The sequence below is a fragment of the Chlorocebus sabaeus genome, chromosome 13 (assembly GCF_047675955.1).
Source record: "Chlorocebus sabaeus isolate Y175 chromosome 13, mChlSab1.0.hap1, whole genome shotgun sequence".
NCBI classification, from domain to species: Eukaryota; Metazoa; Chordata; class Mammalia; order Primates; family Cercopithecidae; genus Chlorocebus; species Chlorocebus sabaeus.
The window spans coordinates 96,291,978-96,310,970 of record NC_132916.1 but is presented as its reverse complement, the minus strand read 5'-3'; the positions used below and the strand labels follow the sequence as shown (position 1 = coordinate 96,310,970).

At 39.4% G+C, this 18,993-nt stretch overlaps 1 protein-coding gene and 1 pseudogene across 4 annotated transcripts in view; one reads left to right on the top strand and one right to left on the bottom strand.

Annotated features, from left to right (window-relative positions):
• Positions 1-1,954, bottom strand: part of LOC140713194 (acyl-CoA-binding protein pseudogene) — an 11,312-nt pseudogene extending 9,358 nt beyond the window's left edge.
• LOC140713193 (uncharacterized) overlaps positions 1-18,958 on the top strand; it is a 229,200-nt gene extending 210,242 nt beyond the window's left edge. For all 4 annotated transcript variants that reach the window (XR_012095086.1, XR_012095085.1, XM_073022637.1 and 1 more), the window contains one exon: positions 1,951-18,958. Coding sequence is in view for 2 of the 4 variants with exons in the window: in XM_073022634.1 (XP_072878735.1) it covers positions 1,951-1,997 (47 nt within the window). In the remaining 2 variants the exon portion in view is untranslated. The remainder of the gene's footprint in view (positions 1-1,950) is intronic.
• The last annotated feature ends 35 nt before the right edge of the window (positions 18,959-18,993 follow it).

Here is an 18,993-nt window from a genome sequence, read left to right as displayed (position 1 = left end):
CACGAGAACAGCACAGAAAAGATCTGCCCCATAATTCACTTACCTCCCACCAGGTTCCTCCCGCAACATGTGGGAATTGTGGGAGTTGCAATTCAAGATGAGGGGACATTCTTAGGTGGGGACACAGACAAACCATAGCAGAAGCCAACTGCACGTTCAAAATTTTGCCTGGAGGCCGGGTGCGGTGGCTCATGCTTGTAATCCCAGAACTTTGGGAGGCCGAGGCAGGCAGATCACGAGATCAAGAGATCAAGACCATCCTGGCTAACACAGTGAAATCCTGTCTCTACTAAGAATACAAAAAAATTAGCCAGGCATGGTGGCCGGTGCCTGTAGTCCCAACTACTCTGGAGGCTGAGGCAGAAGAATGATGTGAACCCAGGACATGGAGGTTGCAGTGAGCTGAGATCATGCCACTGCACTCCAGCCTGGGCGACAGAGCAAGACTCCATTAAAAAAAAAAAAAAAAAAAAAATTGCCTGGAAATCTGCTTAGCCAGATCCACAAAAATCCTGAGGCATATTTTCTATCTTTATATTCTTGCACATAATAGTTTTTTCAAATATTTCCTCAGTGCTTAATATTGGGCATTCTTCTCCATTCTCCAATAATAATTTGCTTACCGGTCTTCTAACCTCCATAAATAGTCCCATTGTTCTTTCAGTTTTTACCTGCAGTTCAGGGGCTGGTTGGGCTTCTAGTGTCTCATGCTTCAGAGGTTTTTTCTCTCCATGTGGCCACTCTCTCAGGGACAATAAGTGAACTTCCTCACATAGCAGCTGGTTTTCCCTCTGACCAAAAGCAGAGGCTATGTGCCATTGTAGGCCTGGACCCAAAAGTCCTAGAATGTCATGTCTGCTGCATTCTATTGGTCAAAACAAGTCCCAAGGTGAGACCAGATACAGTTTACCCTCATCTCTTGATTAGAGAACCCACAAGCATATATGATATGCAAAAAACTCTTGGTCCCTACTGTGGGTTGAATAGTGACCCCCAAATAAATGCTTATGTCCTAATTCCCAGAACCTGTGAATGTTACCTTACTTGGAAAAGGTATCTTTGCAGATGTAATTAAGTTAAAGATCTTGAGATGAGGATAGCAACCTGTCTCATCCAGGTGGGCTCTCATCCAGTGACAAGTGCTCCTATAAGGGACACACAAAGGAGAGCCACACAGGCAGAAGAAAAACCATGTGAAGATTGAGGCATATGCAGTCACAAGCCAAGGAATGCTGGCATCTGTCAGATGCTGAAAGAATCAAGGAACAGAATCTCTTAGAGCCTCTGAAGGAAGCACTGATACCTTGATTTTGGACTTCCGGCCTTGAACTGTGAGAGAATCAATTTGTGTTAAGTCACCACGTTTGTAGTATTTGGTTATGGCAGTCAGAGGAAACTAATATAGCAGCTATGTTCGAAGTCGATCTAATACGTTATGCTTATATTATTTTTAATATTCAAATACTCAACATAAATAAACTTTACAAAAATTTTACTTCAGTCTACATAAATCAGATATATAATATCTATTAATAATTTTTAAGAAAAAATTTATTTTTGAAAATAGTTTTTGAATGGAATGATTTTATGGGATAATGAATATAAGAAAAATCATTTTCATTTTGTAAATGGTTTTCAAAACTATAAATGTTGTCCCCGTGTAGATTTTAAATTGCATATTTACTGTACAAATACTAGTCTAAAGCATTGCTTTCTGCAATGATGGAAATGTCGTATGTCTTCCCTGTCCAATGTTGTAGCCACTAGACACAGGTGAATATTGAGAACTTGAAATATGGTTTATGTGACCAAGAGTTAAATTTCAAATTTTATTTCATTCAGTTAATTTAAATTTAGCCAAATGTGACTAGTGGCTACCATATTGGACAAGTGCTGGTCCAACAAATCCTTTCACAAGTTAGGTGGTATATATTTTTTTTCTTTTAACAGAATTGAAGAGGAGCATAACAGTATTGCCCACTGATGGACTGAATTAGTCACAGCGACCACCCATGGCCACATGGCAAGAAACACATGGCATGTATTAGGTAAAAGGTCAAGATATGTGTAATAAATAAACTATTTACAAATGTGAGCAGGATGTAAAGAAACTAAAGATAGTGTAATACCCTGAGAATAGTAACAAGAAGGTTGTCAATATCTTTGGGCCTAACAGGATATAAGGGAGAGTTTACCAGAACCCAGAAGGAGATAGTATAGATAGGATTACCTTGAAAGCGAATGTAATTTTTCAGGGAAGGAGCTGGGAGAATAAATAGCTGTCTCTTCTCTTCCTCTAATCTCCTGCCAAGAGGTACTCATTGGTAAAATCCAGCTAGAAGCAAGAAGGCAAGCATGCTGATATAGTCCATACAGGTCAGCTTCCAGGTAGGAAGTAAGGTAGAAGAGGATGGTATAGATCTAGAAGGATAAATAGAAGATATCCAACACCTACAAAATTAAAATAAAATTATTATTTATTATAATGTGTTTTTGGCTGATCCAATTCAGCTGATGTTTACAGAAATGAGTGACATCATTATAATTAAACTTTTTCTATTTTGTTAACTTATTTATGTAAATGAGATTTCCACAGTCTGAGCCCTGCCTCATTTTAGCAATAAGTGATTCATCCAAAGGTACATAAACTGAAAGGAAGGGAATGCTCCATTCATTTCAGATGTTTCCAAAAAATATGATAGGAATGATCAAATGTTTAATATATTTAAATTAATGATGCATTATAATAACATTATAATTACAATTTAATCCAGGGGAAATTTTTCGATAGCAAGAGCATATAGTCAAAGAATTTTAAAATTTAATTTATATATATCCAGAGAGATTATACAGTAATTAATAAAAGACTTTTAAGCACAAACATATTTCATTAGGATAAAATTCTACAGAGAAAAAAGAATGAATATGTAAGTTCAAGACAGAAAAAAAGAAACAATGTAAAATTTCTGACTTTTCTGAGTTTTTTTCCACAAATGTGTTTTTGTAAATGGATGAAGATGGGCATCAGGTTACTCTGGTAGGTGAGGTATCAGCAAAAATGGCAGAGTATGAATTCCAAAAGTCTGTCCCTCCACAAAAGCAATGCATAAAATGGCACAACGGTCAAAATCAACTTTTTCAGAACCCTGGAATGTAATCAAAAGCTTACAACAACCAGGGGAACACTTAATCAAGAAAAGCAGCCAAATCTCAGCATATGTCCTAGCAATTCCACTCCTGGGTATACACTCAAGAGAACTGAAAACATATGTTCACATAAAAATTTGTACATGAACATTCATAGCAGCATTATTAATAATAAATAAAAGTGGAAACAACCCAAATGTACATCAACTGATGAAAGGATAAAAAAAAAATTGATATAACTATACAATGAATATTATTCAGCCATTACAGGAAATGAAGTATCAGTAAGTACTATAGCATGGATGAACCTCAAAAACATTATGCTAAGTGAAAGAAACCAGTCACAAAAACCCACATGTTACATGATTCCATTTATATGAAATGTCTAGAATAGGCCAATCCACAGAAACAGAAAGCAGATTAGTGGTTGCCAAGGGATGGGAGATGAAGAGAATGGAGAATGACTGCTTAATAGATACAGGGTTTCTTTTGGGATGATGAAAATGTTTTGGAACCAGATAGAGGTGATGGTTCTACAATGTTGTGAATGTACTAAAAGCCACTGAACTGTACACTTTAAAATGGTGAATTTTATGTTATGTGACTTGTACCTCAATTTTAAAAACTGTGGTATTTAGATTCCATTGGATACATTAACAGTATGATGGATTTTTATTTGAAAATTCAGAATTTTCAATATTCTTGAAGTTACCATCTTTATAACAATTTAATCTAGAATGGAAAAATTTAGATATTACTTAAAAAATGTGTGGCAGGGTAGGTTGAATCAAATGAGGCTAGTAATATTTGACTGTTTTAACCTATCAAATGACATTTCATATGATTCCATTGTTCTTCAAATTTTCTAGAAGGTATACGAACAAATAAATAGATCACTATGTAAACGATTGGAGAAACAAGGTAAACTTAGCACCTGCTAACCTGGGGCAAGTGAGCTTCGCGTGAGTAAGAATTTTCAGAGAGGGAGTGGAAGCGTGAGCAGTGTGTGATGGGGGCAGCACACGAGAACCCAGGCCCTGGGCCTGCAGCTTGCCTTCCAGTGCTCCACCACTTCCTGCTATGGAGCGTTAACAAGTTCATTACCTTCTGTGTCTCAGCTTTCTGCATTGTAGAGATGATACTAGTACTTACCACATAGGGTTGTTCTGAGGATTAAATGACCTAATGTGTAAAAAGAGTTTGAAACAATACTAGTAAAATACACGCTGCATTAGCGGGCCACTGCCACAATAACACTGCATAACAAACAAGCACAAAATCTCAATGTTATACAACAATAAGCATTTATTTCTCACTCTGCACCTGTGGATTGATTAGACTTGCCTCAGGCTGCGGGTTGGGACCAGGTCTGCTACACAAGTCACTCATCTTCCTTGGACCAGCAGACAATCAACGAACATTCTTCTCATGGCAAAAGGCAGGAATACAAGGAAATGTTAAACTCCCTTTTGAAGTAAGGCTTTTTCTCAAGTTTTTTATTTCCTTTTGTTTTGTATGTTCTTCTAAATTCTTGTATTTTTATTGGAATTTCAATAGAGAAAATATCACTATCCATTAAACATTCTTTGGTTGTGAAGCAAATTCATGCTTCAGTCAAAAACTCTGGTGTGTCCCATTCTTTGAAACAGTCATCTTCCCTTCTGCACCAAATGAGCTCCATGAATCCCATACAACATTGATAAAGAGAGATGGAGAAATATAATTTCCTTGGATTCTGAATTCATTTTGATTATAATTTTCTCTCCTCTTCTTTTGACAAGCCAGACTTACGTGTGTTGTCAGAGCAATTCTGTAGCATCTACTAAAGAGAAATAATTTGGAAAACACATCCCACGTGCTAGCTGAGAGATTCATCTTGTTGTCAGGCAGGTGAAGCAGAATTCAAGGAGAATGTGCATCTCCTCCTATAGTTTGGCCTGTGTGTTTTATTATCAGAAACCAACAAAGTTTTAACTTCACCTTCTTCTGTTTACTGGTGAGTAAACGAAGGAAGATGTTTTGATAAAGAGACTTAATGGGAGAAGCTGATGTATTATACCTTTGCAGATAACTCAAATTTATAAGCCTAAGGAAATACCTTTATCAATTCCTCCCAACTGAATAGACCGTTTAGCTTGTGAGATTCTGATAATAAAGTAAATAAAATCAACACTTTTTTTCCACATACTACTGCTGTAAATGACATGCAAAGTGATCACATGTGCCTGGCCAGGATGAAAACATCTTGAGATCAAGTCTTTACTATAATGCTAATGTGCAGAGTCCTTTTGGCCAAAAGCAAGAAAGCACCTTTCTTACAAGTACATAATGTGGCTTCCAAACACTAATACTTTTTTTCTGGGTTGCAATTCTAATCGGCAAAGACTGAGTGTGAATAACACACTTGATTTTGTTGACAGCTCTTATTTTATTTTTGGTTGCAGACAGGGTCTTGTTCTGTCACCCGGGTTGGAGTGCAGTGGCAAGATCACGCTCACTGTAGCCTCAACCTCCTGTTCTCAAGTGAACATCTCTCCTCAGCCTGCCAAATAGCTGGGACTACAGGTGTGCACTACTATATCTGGCTAATTTTTAAAAACTTTTTTGAAGAGATAGGACCTCACTATGTTGCCTAGGCTGGTCTTGAACTCCTGGCCTCAAGCAATCCTCCAGCCTCACTCTCAGCCTCCCAAAGGCTGGGATTACAGGCATGAGCTATTGCATCTGGCCTCCCAGCCATTCTTTTTTTTTTTTTTTTTTTTTTTTTTTTTTGAGACGGAGTCTTGCTCTGTCGCCTGGGCTGGAGTGCAGTGGCCGGATCTCAGCTCACTGCAAGCTCCGCCTCCCGGGTTCACGCCATTCTCCTGCCTCAGCCTCCCGAGTAGCTGGGACTACAGGCGCCGCCACCTCGCCCAGCTAGTTTTTTTTTTTTTTTTGTATTTTTTAGTAGAGACGGGGTTTCACCGTGTTAGCCAGGATGGTCTCGATCTCTTGACCTCGTGATCCGCCCGTCTCGGCCTCCCAAAGTGCTGGGATTACAGGCTTGAGCCACCGCGCCCGGCCTCCAGCCATTCTTTTTAATTGCAGTTTAAATGTTTTACATTGTGATTATATTTCCTTAGAGTGAGGGAGCTTTAGCCCAGCCCCAAGATGGAAGGTGTAATGTCACAGGAAATCCTAGCTATTACTCTTCCCTCTGAAGTTCAACTAAAAATGATTAGGTACCTTTGATCACATGTTTGATTCTCAGTCTCAAGGAATGTGTGTGTGGGCACTATGCAACCATTCATCGTGATACCGACAGGGAGAGGGGTGAGACGAATTCTAGGCAGAGAAGGACAGGTCCCTAGTGAAGTCCCACTCTCAAGACAAAAAGCCTGAGACTGCAGCCCAAAGTGAGATATTATCCCTGTTTTCCTGCTTGAATATTGCCTTTTCCTAAGTCACCCCTGGCCCTACCCTGCCCCACGGTGTGCCTATAAAGTTGGATGTCAGGGACTATGGCTGGACATCAGAGAGAAGTGGCTCAACTTCACAGGAACAGCTTGACAGTGTAATTTCAGAGAAGAGTCCAACCAGAGATGGCTGGACTTCTGGACCTGAGGGGAAGATTACCCACCCATCCCATCCCCTTTTCACCTCCCTTTCCCACTGAGGGTCACTTCCATCAGCAATAAAATTCCCTGTATTTACCACCCTTCAGTTTGCTCATGCAACTTCATTTTTCCTGGACACTGGAAAAGGGCTTGGGAGCCAAGAGTATGGATACAAAAGGCTGTCACACAGGCCCTTTGCCCTCACTGGCGGAAGGCCGCTGCCTCAGGCGAAAAGGCAGAGGGCCCACTGAGCTGTTAACACTTAAGCCATCCGCAGATGGCAGAGCCAAAAAAGCCCAGTAACACAACCTCTGGGGCTTCAGGGGTCTCAGGCACCCCCAACTAGATGCTGCAGCGCCTGCACGGAGTTCGCTCGCGCCCGTGCCCAAAAGTGCTAGCTCTGACTCCTGCACCCACTCACCTGTGTGCCCCCTCCAGCAAGGGGTACAATGAGGCAGGTCAGAGTGAGTGAAGTTTGATCCCGCTGGCACTGAAGTGGTCAACTGGTTCCAGCACTCCAGTTCCCACCTCGTTCGCTTGCGTGCTTCCTCCTGCGAGGAGCTGAGAGCAGCGGGCTGAGTAAACAAGGCACCCCTGTCCCAAGTCCCACAAAGGGGTCAGGGAAATATCCTGCTTCCTCACTTCTTTAAAATCCTTAACAACAGGAGAAAATTCTCACGAGAGAATCATACTACTTCTAAGTGAAAAAAAAAAAAATACAATACAAACTATTTAAATAGTATAATTCCTATTGAGCAAGAAAAAAGTACAGTTATTTGGAAGGAAATACTTCTAAATGTTAATAGTGGGGCTTGGAATCATTATTAGTCCTCCTCTTTCATTATCCTGTATTTATGAACAGTTTACAGTAAATGAGAGTAACTTTTATAACTTGAAAAGTTCCTAAAAATTAGCTCCCCATTCTTGTTCTGTCACCCAGGTTGGGGTGCAGTGGCAATATCACAGCTTACTCTAGCCCTAACTTCCTGGGCGCAAGCGATCATCTCTCTTCGGCCTCCCAGATAGCTGGGACTATAGGCACGCACTACAAAACCTGGCTAATTTTTTAAAAATTGTTTGGAGGGATGGCATCTCACTGTGTTGTCCAGGCTGGTCTTGAACCTCTGGCCTCAAGCAATCCTCTGGCCTTAGCCTCCCAAAGGGCAGGGATTACAGGCAGGAGCCATTGTTCCCAGCCTCCCAGCTGTTGGTGAAATATGCTGGAAAAATAACATTGTATACATTAAAAACAAGATATAAAAGAGACTTTTCTAAACTTCCCAAAACTTATACCTTCTGCCATAACTTGTTTTTCTTTATTCTCTTCTTGATGGTCTCAGTTAAGGTCATAAAAGCAACCACTGATGTTATCACATAAACACCTTGGTCCTAGGTATCCAGTCTTTGCCTTGTCCTTCAGTTCCAGTCCTGCAATGCCGACCACTTGCAAAGTAGCTCTATATGGATATCTTGTAAGTATACTCATTTTTAACCCCCAAACAAACTCATGAATTGTCCTCCGAGGCCTGCTTGTGCTCCTGCTGACTCTGTTCTTGTTAATAGCACCACTGTCTCCGTCATTATGAAGACAATCACACTGTTCTCTTAACTCTTTCTTACCTTTCACATACAATTGTCATCATATTTTATCTCAACAATGTTGCTTGAATTTAATTGTTCCTTTCCATTCCCACTGGCAATATCCTAATTATATCTCTCACTTGGACAATGGCATTGTACTTACCAAACACCTCACATTTATTAACCTTAACCTTCACAATAGTCCTAAGATGTAGGTACTCTTCTTATCATCTCTATTTAGGTCATAGAGTTTACAAGCAGAGCTAGGATTTGAACCCAGGCAGTCTAATGTCAGAGATTGTATGCATAATTTCCTGCCACATAGTCTCTACATCAGTAATGGCAACAACAGCTACTCTTTAATTTTCACTACAATCCTATGAAAGTAGCATTATCCGAATTTTAGAGATTTGGAAACCAAGGCCCAAGCAGGTTAACAACAGAAACAACTCATGAGTTGAGTCGGCCTACTAACCCACCTGCCTCCATCAGATTAATCCTCTAAGTGCACCCATCTGATTACTCCTTAAATAAGAAAAAAAAAAAGAACACTGGCCATCAGAGAAATGCAAATCAAAAACAAAATGAGATACCATCTCACACCAGTTAGAATGGCAATCATTAAAAAGTCAGGAAACAACAGGTGCTGGAGAGGATGTGGAGAAATAGGAACACTTTTACACTGTTGGTGGGATTGTAAACTAGTTCAACCATTATGGAAAACAGTATGGTGATTCCTCAAGGATCTAGAACTAGAAGTACCATATGACCCAGCCATCCCATTACTGGGTATATACCCAAAGGATTATAAATCATGCTGCTATAAAGACACATTCACACATATGTTTATTGTGGCACTATTCACAATAGCAAAGACTTGGAATCAACCCAAATGTCCATCAGTGACAGACTGGATTAAGAAAATGTGGCATATATACACCATGGAATACTATGCAGCCATAAAAAAGGATGAGTTTGTGTCCTTTGTAGGGACATGGATGCAGCTGGAAACCATCATTCTCAGCAAACTATCGCAAGAACGGAAAACTAAACACCGCATGTTCTCACTCATAGGTGGGAACTGAACAATGAGATCACTTGGACTCGGGAAGGGGAACATCACACACCGGGGCCTATCACGGGGAGCGGGGATGGGGGGAGGGATTGCACTGGGAGTCACACGTGATGTAAATGACGAGTTGATGGGTGCTGACGAGTTGATGGGTGCAGCACACCAACATGGCACAAGTATACATATGTAACAAACCTGCACGTTATGCTCATGTACCCTAGAACTTAAAGTATAATAATTAAAAAGAAAAATAAAAAGAGAAAAAATGATGTCCTTCATTGCCTAAGGAATAAAGTCCAAATTGTTCATTTGGGCATTCAGGGGCTCCCCGTGTTTGTTCACTTTCCAGCTTCATCTGCCACTTGTCACTCCAGCTAGGTAAGTCACCTACCTGGCCTGCCCTCAGCCATGCCCTCAGGTCCTGCCTGTACTCATACCTGCTCAATCTTCTCTTTTCATTTCCCACCACCCATCCAGTTGTTGTGTATGTATTCTGTGTATATACTGAAGAGGGACATTTGGAATTTTCACTAAATAGCAACCATAGATTAGGTATATTCTGAAGACTTCTCTGCCATTACACAGACCCTAAAAAGAGAAAAATCCTTTAGTTTTTACAAAGTGGGAAAATAGGCTTGGCAGAGCTATCTTCTTGCTTTCTCTCATGCAGTGGTATCCCGTAGTAATGCTGTCAGTTCAACAATGTATATGTAAATAATAAAATGTAAAAAAAATGAGGGTTGTGATGAGTAGAGTGGAAACAAGAAGCAGGTTGAATCTTTTAGCTGTTCACCCTAAAAATGATGGCTTAGATAGTCCCAGCCTAGAGACCTCTCGTGCCCAGATGGCTCTTTTGTACTGGTCTCCTGCTGTAGGCTAGAATGCTGGTTTTAATCTTTTCCTCCTTCTCCTCTAGCTCCTTCACTTCTTCCCCCTCCCTCTTACCCTTCCTCTCCTTCTTCTCGGAACTTTTCATCCAAGAAAGTCTTACCGGGAGGTTCCATGTGAACAAGAGATTAAACACAGAGCTGCTCTCCTGGAGGTTGGGTGGGGAGCCTGAGAGGTTCAATGTGAACAAGAGATTAAACACAGAACTGCTCTCCTGGAGGTTGGGTGGGGAGCCTGAGGACTTCTTCATCTGCCCCTCACCACATCCCCGCTCCTTGCACCTGAAGAATTCTGCAGATACCAGTTTCCAAGGGCTGTGTGGGCAGAGTGTGCATGTGCAGGCATGCATGCCTGTTTGCAGATGGTATGGAGAAAAAAGCGATTGTATTGTTCATAAAAATGTAACTTGCTCAAATATACGCCCCCTTTCTTTCTAAATTACTTGGTTTTACATTCTGGGTTCCCTAGAATTTAGATTGAAATATCATCTAACAACTATTTGTTTAGGGCTTGCTGAGCTGCTTTCATCCTGTGAGGATTGAGAAATATATGAAGCAGTCCCTGCCCAAGAAATTGCATAATTTAATCATGAGGCCAAGACTGTCACCTTCCTGAGAGTGACTCCAACATTCTAGATTTTCAGTTTTGATCTTTTGCTTGAACTTTAACTGACTATTGTCCTCCTAGACAATCTGCTTGATGATCCTACTCTTCCCCTCAATTCGACATCTCTAAACCTGAAACAATGTCCTTTGTCAGGAAACCAAGACGTTTGTAACATTCACATCAGAGTTGTCTGGTAAAGGAGTGAAAACATGGAGGAGCAGTAATAAACAGTGGAGATCATCAAAGTGACCAAAGTAACAAAAATAATTGGGGATTGCTAAGACGTACTGTTAATTAGTTGAAGCCTGGAATGTATGAGAGGGAGTAGATGTCTCCTGGAGTGAACATATACCTGCTATTACCTCAATGACCTTAGTTCCCTGCCTTTCATCTTGTCAGTATCTCTATGTTATTATGATTATAGTATTTAAAAACAAGTTTTTATATATAAGTAGCCTTTAAATTGCAAGTCAATAACTATATCTACAATGCAGCCAAATAAATAGAAATCTATTCTAAAAATGGAGAAAAAACTAACCATGATGGACACTCTAAAAGAAGGTACTATATATGAAAAACAGTATTTATTACAATTTCTGGGTAGTGACTGGTATTTTATGGATCCCATAGATCAGGCATGTTCAGTGTGGTATGGCCATAGACATGACTGGTATTTTATTTTTATTTTTATTTCTTTATTTTTTTGAGACAGAGTCTCGCTCTGTCGCCCAGGCTGGAGTGGTGCGATCTTGGCTGACCGCAACCTCCACCTCCTGGGCTCAAGTGATTCTCCTGCCTCAGCCTCCCGAGTAACTGGGATTACAGGTGCCCGCCACTACGCCCGGCTAATTTTTTGTATTTTTAGTAGAGATGGTGTTTCACCGTGTTAGCCAGGATGTTCTCAGTCTCCTGATCTCATGATCTGCCAGCCTTGGCCTCCCAAAGTGCTGGGATTACAGGCGTGAGCCACCACGCCCGGCCCATGACTGGTATTTTCAAGAGTAATTTTGAATCCATCTTATCTGCTTACTTTAAAAACAAACCCTTACCAAAAAAAAAAAAAATTGTGACTTTATTGTATTTGATTTTGCCTTAGAGAAAAAAACCCAAGGGTTGCAGAGTAGCAGACTGTTGCTCAATGTAAAGGAGAACTCCTAATAAGAGAGCTGCCCAAAGTCAGACCGGTAGTCTAGGAGGGCAATGTGTTTCCTTTTCCAATTCAGACATGAGCTGGGATGAAGCCCTGCATTCAGAGGGATGTTGAATTGAAAGTCCTTCAAAGTCCTTCCAACTAAACACTTTATGAGCATACGAATGTAAGTTCACCGGGAGGTTAGGGAGGCGAGAAACTAAAATTAGAAGGAGTTTTAGCAGAGGGGTCTTCCTAATGGAGGAGGTCATTAGGGCTTGCTTTGAAGGGCTGCTAGGTTTTTTAGAAGGGGTGAGTAAAAGGCATCATTTTGGGTGGGAAACACATGATGTCAAAGGTGTGGAAGAGGCTGGTCAGGTGCAGGAGAAGGAAGAGGGCAGCTGATGCTGGTGGGGGAAAGCAATATGACAGAAAGAGCCCCTGGAGAGAGAGTAAGATTGAACTGTGTTTGAGGCTGTGGTGAGTTTAGCAAAAAGCTGACAGCTGTTCATATATTATCTGATAAACCTGACAGTTGCCTAAGGACATGTGAACTCAGGAGCAGCTCTGAAGTGCAAGGAGGTGAAAGAGCTGTGTGCTGTGTTACAGCTTCTTCTCCAGGCTGAGGAACTGGGTCTTGCCTAAGTACAAGGGGGTGGCTGCCAATCAGAACTTCCAGTATATCCAAGGCAGAGTAACCTTCTTTTAGGTGTCTCTCTGCCTTGACTATATTGAGATGAAAGGGCCGCAAGAAAATCTGTAAACACCCTACTCAAGCCAGAACATGACATTTTAAGAACTTTCATTTCACCACAGAGGTGAAAAAAGACTTTCAAAAATATCATAAAGATCCTTTGTTAGTGAACAAATAAGTACAGATCATTTATTAAGGAACTGAAACACTGAAAGCGAGCCAGATATGGAATTGTTCACACACAAAAAAACCCTTGAAATTATTATCCATTATGTAACTCTACCATTATAACTATAATTTTATTATAAATTATATATCCAAATTATAGCATAAAACCATTACAGGATGGTTTGCAGCAGTATATTGTCACCCCACTTCCAGCTGGGAGTGACAGTATATCCTCTGGACTGCAAATGACCCGTCTCTGATGTTACTGGCCCCACTTGAGCCCTAGGTACAGAGCTGTGCATATTATGGCAAGTGGCCAAGGAATTATCATGATGGTCCCATCAGCAACCCCAAAACTGTGATGGTTCTAGGTAGTTTGCATATTTATATGTTTTGGCATTATTGAGTTTCAACTGCATAAATCTGTATTTTCATTGTATTACTTAATGAATACTTAATGAAAAGGAGAAAAAAGCAAAGAATACATTCAGAAAACAGTAGAACAAATTATGTTTCAATCAATTTGTACTTTTGTAATAAAGAGACCTCAAATCCTGAAATATTAACATACAACAGGAGAAGTTCCAAACATTCTTCTACCGTCATCCAATTGTCTACATGTGAGGATAATGCTGGTTGTGAACACACAGAACTAATCACAAAACTCATCATTTGGGTAATGAGACCCTTAGTAGAATAAAATAACACTTTAGATTTATTCTGAAAAAGACAAAAGAATTTTTGGCTGGTGATACCCAGTATTGTTTCTATGATATTACCTCCCACCGTAGACTATTGCGCCTCTCCTTGTACTCCAACCATATTTTTGGATTGACCTATAATTAACCTCGGATTTATTTCAAATAAAATTTCCAAGATATTGCCGTTTTCCCCTTTCTTAAGTGTATATACAGGTGGCATTTAGATGGGATGAGGGAGGAGGGGACACTTAAAGCAAGGGAACGGCCTGAGTAATGACAGTATATTCATGTATGAGAGAAGTCATAAAGAGCCACGGCAGACAATTTCTCCTAGAGGGGGATGGTGGGAGGTTAAGGAGGAATCTTCTGGTGGCACAATCTTATAGAGTAGTGGGTGTGCTCGGTTGTAGGTGGTGGGTGGGTGCCAAAGAGATGTGGAGGAGGAGAAGGTGGCAAAGCTCACAGGTGGGTGATCATGAAGAACAGTGGAGAGAACTGAGTTGCTATCCTGAGTGAAAAGTCAGGAAGCAGTACACAAAATCACCCTCACTTCTGACACCAAACGCAATTCCAGGGTTCCTGGAGACCACCCTCAGTTTCCATAGTTCACTGGAAGGACTCACAGAACTCACTGAAAGCTGTTATATTCATGGTTTTGATTTATCACAATGAAAGGTTACAGAATCAAATCAGTTAAGGGAAGTGATACATAGGGCAGTGTTCAGAAAAGTCCCCAACAAAGAACTGATTGTTCTCTTCCAGCATACTGTGGATAGCATTAGCTTTCCCAGTAATGTTGTGAGGCAATATGCACAGAGTACTGCCAACCAGGGAAGCTCATCCACGGCTTGGTGGCCAGAGTTTTTACTGGGGCTTAGTCAAACAGACCTGGTTGATCACCCATGTGTCTGACCTCAGTCTCCAGCCCCACCAAAAGCACACTGTTAGACTGTTGGTATGGCCCAAGTCCCTCAGATAGACAAAGACATGACATTCTAAGGGGTTAGAGAGTACCTCCCAGGGCCCAAGGAAAAAGCCAGCCTTCTCTTTGGGTATGGGTAATTTATTACTATACCTTGAGGTAACATATTTTGTTCTTCATTTTGTCCCTTTTTTCTTTTTCTTCTTCTTCTTCTAATTTCTGTACTTTCTTCCTTTTCCAACATTTTTAAGGTATAAATCTATGCCCAAATAGTCTATGCCCAGAACCCTCTCCTCTGCTGCTGTCCAGTCACTGTCACAATGACTGGGTTCTATGAAGTGAGAACAGGGTCAGTGGCATCTCTTCTTTCTAAGTTTGACAAACGCCACAGGGTATGCTGGGAAAATCTCCTGGTGCCAGGTCCCTAGAGAATGCTGTTTGCAAGACAGTCTCCTCAAGCTGAAAAAATACACCAAAAAATACAAGTCACCTCAGAAGCCAAGTACTAAAAGTCTGATTCCCATGGCAACACAGGGATTGCCCCTTTCCACCAGGGGTAGAGCATGCTGAAGATTTACTCTGGGTTATATAGTCTCAAATAATGAGAGTTCTTAAAAATATTAAATTACCCTAAATAAATTGACTATATGATTCAGGTAAGGCTGCCTCACAGTCTTAGAACAGGTCCTTTTAAAGCTTTCCCAGGTGTCTTTTTGTTTTGAGATTCCTTTCTTTGCCACCCTGTTTCCTTCAGTGAATGCTTAGCCAGGGAAAGCCTTCTCAGAAAACGAGATTTCGCCACCTCAAGTCTTTGGTCTTCCTTAATTATCTTTAGAGATTTCTATAAGAGTAGCCTGCCTTAATTTTTTTTTTTTATTCTTTGGAAAAATCAGACTGGGTCCAGCTTTGGGCTTATGTCTACATTATAAATGCTAAAGGGCTTTATTTGCAAATAAATTATTTCCCATACGCACTTGTCAAACTAAATCATAAGGCACAAAAATAAAAGGACTTGAATTGACAAAAATGATAATTATTCGCAAAGGGAAACCATTTCAAATGTGTTCATACTTACCCACACCTATTTTTTTATCTTTGGTCCAAAAACTCTCTTAAATTAAGCGTTTTGCTTTCAGTGCACTTATCTCAGCATCGTGGAATGAAATAAATAGGGAACATAAACGGCATTATTTTAAAAAAATGCAATTTGTGTCTAGTATGGTCATGTGTGGTACTCTTACTTATTATGCTGAACTGTAATTTAAAATACTTCATATCCTATATACTAAAAACTAACCTAGGGTTTTCTCCTACATTTTCAAAAATCATTATTATACATTCATATTGTCATTAACAATGATTATGCTGCCAGACAAGTGTTCTGCTTTATATATTTAAATGTTTAATGTTTTGTACTTGTACCTTGAGGCAATCTTAACATGAAGGGGACAATTTTGTAACAACAACAACAACAACAAAAAACCCAACACATACAAAGAATGATATGTTTCCCATAGAACATTTAAAAGCCAAAATTCCTGCCTCAAAATGTTTTTAGGCTAAGGAAATTATAAGGAAAATTAAATGCTTTTAAAATGTCAAGAGTGAGTTAGTTCATTTATTTAGTTTGAGTTTTGGTTTGTTTGATGTATTCATGAAACCTGTTCTATTTTTGCTGAACAGAAATTATGAAGGTTTATTACATACGTTATTTATAATCCTTAAAAAAATTGGAGATAATGTAAGTGCCCCAAAATAGGAGGCTGGCTGCACAATTATGGAGCATCCATACAATGTGGCCCATAAAAGTCAGGATGTAAAATATGTAATGACATAGAAAAAGTTTACTATATGTTAAGTGAAAAAAATAAGATTATAATGTAGTATGCACAGAATACTCCTTATTTGATTAAGAAAAAGTATGAATTTTATGAATAAATAATATATGTCAATATTCATGGAAAACACTGAAAGGATGTTCATACCAGGTTAATAGTGGTTCTCTTTACATAAATTAGACATGGTTTGGAAGAACATAAATCATTAACTCTTAGAGATGAAGAGACTTTGAGATCACTTAATTCAGTTGCTCATTAACTCACCAGATAACTCATTCCATTTACAGATTGATCCAAATATTTGGGAGTTTTTTCTTAACTTGTGTCTGCCTTCCTGTAATTTCCACTGGCTGATCCTATGTCTGCCCTCTGGAGCAGTGGAGAATAAATTCAATTCTTTATACGTGACTAGTTCAAATATTTAAAGACAACCCCTAGTTCTTCCTAAATCTTTTTTTCTTCAGGGTGACAGTTTATTCAATCTTTCTTTATGGTTTCCGAACTCCTCCCATGGCCCCACCATACTTACCCGGAGGCCCGGGAGTTGTTTGCATCCCTTTAAAATGAGTTATCCAGAGTGGAACCTGCATTCCAAGTATTCTTTGGCCTGCTAGAATCCAGTGAAACCTCTTTGCTCCTTTGATCTCTGTGTAGCAAAAGCTGCCATTCATATCAACTTTAAGTTAACTAAAACTCTTTCAGGAAGTTTCTGCATAAGCAACTATTAAGAACCATCTGATGCAATCCGAGTTTATTCTATTAATTATTTGAATCCAAAGCAGGACCCATACGGCTATAACAATCTGTGATTCAGCTTCTGGTCTTTATATTAATGCTTCATATGCCATATTTTACTTGTTTTAGCCCACATCCAAGTCTATCAAATACTGATACGTTTTAGGAAATAAAAAAATCTATAACATTTAGTATGGAAAATAAGGACCAGTACAAAATGGTAAAACCAAGGAAAAAAAGAAATTCAAAAATATCATATATAGCAGAGTGGTTAGTCAAGAAAAGGATATAAAATATCCTTGCCTTTTCCCTTTTACCAGTGGGTCTCATTATTGGGCTTTCAGCCCTGTACCTCCACAGAAGTACTCCCCAATGATATAGCTTGGACAGACCTCCCTACATTTTCCTCTTCAGAATCCCATCGAACATGATGGTGTCAGCAATTATAACTAATTTGTAAGTTCCAAAACTATATATTTCAGTCTGACTCTTTGAATGAAAGTCCAATGCCAATTTTCAGTTGCTTTCTCTGTGTTCTCTACTTGGGTGCTCATCTATGCATCTCTAAAAAGCTGAAGTCACCATACTCTCCAAACTTATCCCTTGTCCTTGGTTTTCTAATCTGTTGGTAATAATTCTGTCCTTCTAGCTGGACAGCTTTGCATCTTTATCAATTAATTTGTTCACTCATCAAATATTATTGGGCATCTAAAATCTGTCTTGCACCAATGACTATGTGCTGAGGATACAGTGGTGACTTAAAGTTCTTTCCCATATAGAACTTCATTCTAGGCAACAAAATTGTGTTATATAAGTGCAGCAATTTAAAATAAAATAAGAGAGAGAGCATAAGAGTGTTTGCTTTCCACATTTAATAAGTCTCCAAGGCCTTTTCCTTCACTTTTAATGTCTCTGGTATTTATCTTTATTCCTCAGATTCCACACTATACAAGTTCAGCTTTCAATGTGCCTCATTTGACAAATGGCAAAAATGTCTTGGTTTAACCCAATTCATTTGAAAAAGTATGTATTGAGCCCTTACCATATGCTAGGCACTAGAATTGATACAGATTCCAAAATGATTTCTAAAAAATTTGCAATCTAGAAAGAGGGAGGAAACAGACATCCAACCCACTTAAATACAAAACAAAATTGACAAACTCAGAAATTATACTCAACCAGCCATGGAAATTCACAAGATGGGGAGCTTCTGGAGAGGACTCAGTTAAGTGAGTGGTATTCAAAATGCTGCTTGAAGAATGGATGGGACCTTTACAATTTGCATTTGGGGAGGCAAAAGCACTCTGGGTAAAAGACTGGATGAGTCAAGAGAGGAATACTGAAAAGCACAAATGTCTGAATAACAGTGGGTGGTGCCGTTTGCTGGGAGCTTAGGATATTGGTAGAGGAAGCCAAGGTTAGGAAGGTAAACTGGGGCCATTCTGTGAAGAGTTTAAAAGGCTGGTTCGAGGAATTTGTATGTAATTCATTAAACTATGAAAACCTATTTTCTTCTCTTTGGAATGTGCATGACCTTTCTGTTAATCTGTTTGTTTATAAAACACTTACGAGATAACTGCTTTCCACTAACCTAGGATATTGGCATACGTGTTGGAACAGTACCTTATCATATGAAAGCTAAGCACACCTTAGTAGATGGTGATATGAATGTATTTATATCCACAAAATTATGTTTCTGAGCTTTGGAGTATTTTAGGTTCCTATTACTTTGAAATTAGATAAAGGCTGCCAGTGAGACAATTTCCAAAGTTCTATTCTCTTAACTTTAAAAAATGAAGAAAGAAAAGCATTCTCCTTTGGCATTTATCAAAATTCAATGAATTGGCAGACTCTAAAAAACACAACAAATGTGACAACAAAATTTTGGTAGAATATCTTCAGATGTTAATGAATAT